This window comes from Aegilops tauschii, chromosome 3 (genome assembly GCF_002575655.3).
Source record: "Aegilops tauschii subsp. strangulata cultivar AL8/78 chromosome 3, Aet v6.0, whole genome shotgun sequence".
Classification (NCBI taxonomy): domain Eukaryota; kingdom Viridiplantae; phylum Streptophyta; class Magnoliopsida; order Poales; family Poaceae; genus Aegilops; species Aegilops tauschii.
The window spans coordinates 597,307,525-597,314,401 of record NC_053037.3 but is presented as its reverse complement, the minus strand read 5'-3'; the positions used below and the strand labels follow the sequence as shown (position 1 = coordinate 597,314,401).

The 6,877-nt window shown below is 42.8% G+C and overlaps 1 protein-coding gene across 2 annotated transcripts; it reads left to right on the top strand.

Annotated features, from left to right (window-relative positions):
* Window positions 1-2,162: 2,162 nt before the first annotated feature.
* On the top strand, window positions 2,163-5,917 carry LOC109763067 (uncharacterized). Of its 2 annotated transcripts, none has more exons than XM_073511253.1 (7): window positions 2,163-2,711; window positions 2,829-2,889; window positions 3,003-3,076; window positions 3,814-3,920; window positions 4,565-4,623; window positions 5,232-5,401; window positions 5,704-5,917. In XM_073511253.1, exons 1-4 carry the CDS (start codon window positions 2,583-2,585, stop codon window positions 3,910-3,912), a joined length of 363 nt encoding a protein of 120 aa, XP_073367354.1. In that variant the 5' UTR covers window positions 2,163-2,582; the 3' UTR covers window positions 3,913-3,920; window positions 4,565-4,623; window positions 5,232-5,401; window positions 5,704-5,917. The 2 variants fall into 2 exon arrangements, with proteins under 2 accessions (XP_073367354.1, XP_073367352.1); XM_073511251.1 differs by having other exon boundaries at window positions 2,829-2,918; window positions 2,956-3,076.
* Window positions 5,918-6,877: the final 960 nt, after the last annotated feature.

Genomic DNA, 6,877 nt, shown 5'->3' with positions numbered 1-6,877 from the left:
ACAATTATTTGGGAGGTCCTTCACAAAAAAACCTCCTTTTGGGCACTCAGAAAATGGAAAATGGTTTTTTCGTCCAAAGAAAATGAAAACTTCCTTAGGCAACATTGTTTGCCATTCCAATATGCACCCTTGTGCACAATATGAGATCATTTGAACAAACTATGCCGTGAATGTGGCCATAAGATTGATCATTTGGGTTGAAAGCCATGAATCTTCACACATGATAGCTCATTTCTGAGAACATTTTTTAAAGAATTGTCGTATTACAAGTTTATTATTTTTCCTGGTAACTTTGCCACATATAATGACACAATGCGAAGGTTTTCCAATTTTTTGATTTTTTTTGAATTTTTTATGCCCGTTTCAAAATGCGGGCAAAACGGCGGGAATGACCGTTCCTAGCTAGTGGTTGAATCTTGGAATTTTTTTGGTGTTTCTCTGATTAAATAGATACTTATGTACCTAGAAATGATTTTTGAAAAAAATAAATAGCAAACTACAAGGCAGCTACGGTTCAAATTTGACCCGCTTCCACGTGAATCGGCGGAAATTTGTCTTTTTCACGAGCGGTGGATCAAAACTTTTTACACCCAACCATTTGGTCAATTGTGCATCAAATATGTCCTAGTATTTTAGAAAATTGATTTGTTACAATTTTGCAACAATTATTTGGGAGGTCCTTCACAAAAAAACCTCCTTTTGGGCACTCGAAAAATGGAAAATGGTTTTTTCGTCCAAAGAAAATGAAAACTTCCTTAGGCAACATTGTTTGCCATTCCAATATGCACCCTTGTGCACAATATGAGATCATTTGAACAAACTATGCCATGAATGTGGCCATAAGATTGATCATTTGGGTTGAAAGCCATGAATCTTCACACACGATAGCTCATTTCTGAGAACATTTTTTTTAAAGAATTGTCGTATTACAAGTTTATTATTTTTCCTGGTAACTTTGCCACATATAATGACACAATGCGAAGGTTTTCCAATTTTTTGATTTTTTTTGAATTTTTTATGCCCGTTTCAAAATGCGGGCAAAACGGCGGGAATGACCGTTCCTAGCTAGTGGTTGAATCTTGGAATTTTTTTGGTGTTTCTCTGATTAAATAGATACTTATGTACCTAGAAATGATTTTTGAAAAAAATAAATAGCAAACTACAAGGCAGCTACAGTTCAAATTTGACCCGCTTCCACCTGAATCGGCGGAAATTTGTCTTTTTCACGAGAGGTGGATCAAAACTTTTTACACCCAACCATTTGGTCAATTGTGCATCAAATATGTCCTAGTATTTTAGAAAATTGATTTGTTACAATTTTGCAACAATTATTTGGGAGGTCCTTCACAAAAAAACCTCCTTTTGGGCACTCGAAAAATGGAAAATGGTTTTTTCGTCCAAAGAAAATGAAAACTTCCTTAGGCAACATTGTTTGCCATTCCAATATGCACCCTTGTGCACAATATGAGATCATTTTAACAAACTATGCCATGAATGTGGCCATAAGATTGATCATTTGGCTTGAAAGCCATGCATCTTCACGCATGATAGCTCGTTTCTGAGAACACTTTTTAAAAATAATTACCGTATTACAAGTTTATTATTTCTCCTGGTAACTTGGTCACATATAATGACACAATGCGAAGGTTTTCAAATTTTTTGATTTTTTTGAATTTTTTATGTCCGTTTCAAAATGCGGTCAAAACGGCGGGCATGACCGTTCCTAGGTAGTGGTTGAATCTTGGAAAACTTTTTGTGTTTCTCTGATTAAATAGATACTTATGTACCTAGAAATGATTTTTGGAAAAAATAAATAGCAAATTGTGCGATGGGGGTAGTTCAAATTTGACCCGTTTCCTGCTGAATCGGCAAAAATTTGTCAATTTGATGGGAGGTTGATGAAAAGTTTTTAACACACAATCATCTGGTTAATTGGACATAAATATGGTCTATTATTTTTGAAAAATGAAATGGTGCCATTTTGCAGTAAATATTTGATAGATTCTTTACATTGATGAGAAAATATATAAGAGAAACTAAAGAAGAAATACAATTACATGCGCTTAATTCTGATTGGTGGAGACGTTTGTGCCATGGATCGATGACATGGCACATATCCATCCATCCATCTCCTCATCCCACATCCATCCATCCATCCACCCATCCATTCCCCACCGCAAACCCCTACTTGTCTCCACCCCACTGCAAACCCCTCCTCCCTTCCCCTTCCAGATCGCCGCCGCCGCCTCCCCATCAGCTCCACCGGCGAGCCCTTCCTCACCGCATCGCCACCCCCACGCCCATCCATGGCATCCCCCGCGCCCTTCCATCAGCATCTATGGCCTCCCCCGCGCCCTTCCTCACCGCATCGCCACCCCAACCCCCTGCCTTCCTCTCCCCGACGCTCCCCTCGCTCCGGGCCTTCATCCTCTCCGGCCAGATCAACCGGGCGCGGCCCCTACCCTAGGCAGGGAGGGCGGATCGCCGCTGCGCGGGCACACGGGAAGGGGCGGCGGCGGAAGCGCATCCCCAAGATCTAGCCCGTCAAGCACCATGTCGAAGTCTCTCCTTCGAGGAGCTCTATGTGCGGGTGTGCGGAGGCGCTCGTGAGGGCGGTGGTGGCCTTCTTCGACGCCTTCCTCGTTGACTGCTTCCTCTTCTGGTGCCGCCGCCCCCGCCCCCGCCCCGACAACCCCGCCTCCGCCCACCGGGTAAGCCAACCCTACCTCTCCCTCTCCCTCTCCCTCGCGTCCAGCTCCTCAGTTTGTTCGTTCTTCGATCCCAGGCGGTGATGTTTTTATTTTTTTGGTGCATTCGTGTTTGTGCAGGATCCGCTTGTGCCCAAGGACTGGACAGGGGAGGTGCTCCCGGCCTCGGACAAAGAGAAAGGTGCCCTGGGTTTCTCGGTCAGATTTGTGATTTCGCGTTATTGGTTTGGTGTGATGTGTACCTGTGGTTGACCTCTCTGCCGCTGGTTGGATGTCTGTGTGGTGTTGTTTCAGGTTTTGCAGAGAGCACATTGTCGAACCAGCAGTTGGCAGATGGCAATGACACAAATGAGGAGCTTAGGCGAGAGGTACGCCTACCAGAGCACCGTTAAACGAATTTCTGTTACTTTTTCAGTCACATGCGTGAGGAATGGCTGTGTTGTGCGGTTATTGTTACTGTCAGGTTGTAGCTCTAGGTCTATTGTGCTGTGGCTGACCTCTCTGCCGCTGGTTGGACGTCTGTGTGGTACTGTTTCAAGTTTTGAAGAGAGCACAGGCTCGAATGAACAGTGTGTGTGGAACAGATTCTTGTCTGAATTCTCTTCTTGTGGGAGTATGAACTTGCTTGCAGTATCTTGGAGTATCAACTTGGAGCATCTGGTTAGAGTAGCATCTTGCAACACATTCGATTACACCAGTACTGATAGTTACAGTGGCATCTTGCAAAATGGAGTAGTTAGACTAGCATCTTCGATTAACTAAATTGATGATAGATGTTGTTAAGTTGGGACTTGCAAGCAGTATTGCTTGCAAGCAGTAGTTCCTGTTCTTATATCTTCTTGCTTGCAGTAGTTTAATTTATGATTTGTCTTTGGTGGAGTATTTCTTGAACTGTGTTGTATTCCTGTGACTAAATAGTGAATCCAGTTACAACAAAGCATGCCAGTACTTGTCATTGGTGGAGTAGTTTGACAGTGAGGATTAGTGATGTTCCCAATTAATTTGGTGTAGTTTTGGAAGCTCCGGCTCGATTTCTATCATTTCTAGACAGAAGATACTTATATTTTTGTAAATTTTCCTGACTGCAGCCAATTTTGCTGTCCAGAACACTACTTCAGTTAATACACTATCTAGTACTGCTAGTTCTCATCTCACTTGTTGTGCTTCTTGTACTGGGAGCACTCTTTGTTATCCCAAGATCTAACATCAAAGGTAAAATGGGTACATCTCTTGTCTTGTTGTATTTGCAAGTTTGAAACTGGATTAGCATCTTGGAGTATTGTTGTACTCCAATAGACTAAACAGTGTATACTCCAGTACTGATAGTTAGAGTAGCATCTTGGAGTAGGGTAGTCCACATTTGTCTAACATTAGACCAGATTATTCCGATTAGTCCACATATCATATTATTCTTGGAGCACTGTACTATAGCAGCAGTACTGTATTGTAGCAGCAGCATGAGTAAACTGAATACTCCTTCATATGCTTGGTTCCTTCTTATTCTTCCTCAGATTGTGGAAATGGATTCATTCCTTCTTACGCACTGCACTGTACTGTAATATAGGCCATCTTTTGAATTAATACTCCAAAATTTATCACTATTGGAGGATTGATTGTTTCCAAATCAATACTCCTGGGCATCATTCATGGCTGTCTAGTAGTCGACATACTTCTGGTTCCATTTAGTATATGCAGGTAGTAGCAGCTTAAGTGTAATGGAGCTGTTTTGTTACTCTATGCCTACTTCGTTATAGTTTGCATCATCTCCTTGTCGTTTATAGCATAAACGCCTTCACTATTCTTGCTCTGAACCTCTGATCCTGATACTGATTGTATTTGTCTTGATGGAATTATAGGCAACATGGTGAATCTAGTACAGGCATCGTTGGCCATCCTCTTCGAGGCTGTGTTTAGGTGATTCCTCGGGTAGCCATGACACTACTCTGGCTGATTAGTACCCGGCCAGTGGCATGTTTGTAATATTTACAGGGATTTTACTTGTAGAAATAATGCTCATGGTATATTTATATGTCCTGCAGCGCATGCTCTTTTTCGGTCTGTACGGAATCTTGATATGGTGTTTTGGCAGCTGGGATATTAGATTGCACTTCTTTATGTGATTTACTCATGTTGGTACTGCTTGTTAAGTGATTATCTTTATGCCCTTGCTACCAGTAGAATGGTCTATACATGATTGCTCTGTAACTTGTCTTTTCCAGAATGGTTTGCTTGGTCCTTCATATCTGACTATGTAATGTAGAAGCTCTACTTTATCCTAATAGTTGCATGTAGCATTGTGCTACTCTTTGTGTGATGCTAAACAATACGCTCTTAATCTGTTGCTATATTCTCAAGTGTTGTTTACCATTTACATTGTTTTTACATTTGCTATATTCACAAATAGTAGTAGTGTCTGGTCTAGATAAGCAAACAAGTACTGTAGTAGTGTCTGGTCTAGATAAGCAAACAAGGTATGATCTATGCAGTTGTTGATCTGAATTGTTTGTTTCTGGGGGGTGTTGGATGAGCTGCAGCAGGACAACCTGTAGCGGAAGAACTTCGAGGGCAAGATCAAGGAGAACCAGGAGACGATCACCGGTTACCTCATCCTCGTCGGCATGGTTGGCTCCTTTGGCAGACCCCTCTTTGGCTCCGACCAACTTACTTTTGTCGCTGGCTAGCAGCATTTCCAGGTACAGTTGTGTCCTGCTCTCTTGCCCTCCGTTTAGTTTTTGTTGGAGTGTGCATGGTGGCATCCTGAGCCTGCACTGTAAAATATGCTTTGCCTTCTTCATGAGCTGGCACTATAAATTTTGCTTTGTCTTGTTGATAATGCCATATGTCCTATGCAATCAGATTACATTTCTGTTTGTTATGGTAGTAAAAAAATATTGGTGTTGTCGTAATTTTCATAGTGTGTGTCTTTCATTTCTTTATTTTGATTGTTTCCATTTGTATTCTATATGCTTCTAATGGCTGATCCTTCCAATGCCAGGTGTTGTGTGTTCTGGAAGATGGAAGAGGAAGAAAATTTATTTATTTTGAACTATTTTTTTTGTATTATGTTTGTTGTACATATGATTTGATAGTTTTGTATAGGAACATGTGATACTATTTTGTAGGGATTTATGGCCTGTGATGTAAACATATTTAGTGATGAATTATGAAATTATTTGCAAAATTTATCGAAAAGGAGAATCATTTGTATGAATATGGGCCGCATATATGTGAATGGGCTGAGAAGTGTACTGGACCAACTCCCAAGATTGAATTATTATTTGACTGTATAAAAAGGCTGAATGTAAACGAGAAAATGTGCTGCACAAAATAGTACCTATATTCTTGGAAGGCCAAACGTGCATAAAAATTGATGGGCTGGATAGTTGGGCTTGGCCCATGTAGCTGACAAAAATTAACAAAAATAAATGTACTAAATGGGCTGAATTGTTGGGCTCGGCCCATGTAAAACACCGAACTGGACCGGGCTGATTCTTATCCACGTCAGCTTGCCATGCTGGATCCTACGTGGTCTGGGGAGGCTGCTAGTGACCAAAATTTTGGTCGAAGAACCAACGACCTTTTACAGAAGGTCGTTAATTTCAGTTTACGACTGCCAGCTTTTGACCTTCTGTTTTTGGTCACAAAAAGGTCGCAAATGAAAAACTATGACCTTTCAGCAGCCAATAGTGAGGGTCACAAGTTGACATATTTCTTGTAGTGCCAGCGGGTCGAATCGGAGGTAGCAACTCATCGCAGCCTGGCAGCACCCGAACCAGTTCAACCCTATACACGGTGGGTGGCATCGGATTACCGTGGAACACGGGGTTGCCCGGTTGAACGATTCTGCCCTTGGCGACATCGATCAACTCGCCGCCCACGAAGTGCAGGAGAGTGCATGGAACGTCGGCGGCGCCCTGCGAAAACATGTAGGGCGCCAGGGATGCCCAGTCAAAGGCAAGGAGATGAAGTCATCGGCCGAGAGGCTTAGTTACCGTGATGGCGTCGAGCTCGGCTAATGTCGAGGCACCGCCAACGGCGGGCGTGCACAGACGGAGGGGCCGCTTGCTGCCGAGGTGCCGGCCGGCGTACACCCGGGTGCATTAAGCTCCAATGCCCGTGCCGGCGCCAGGGACACCAATACCGCCTCCGCCGGAGACACCAATGGCGCC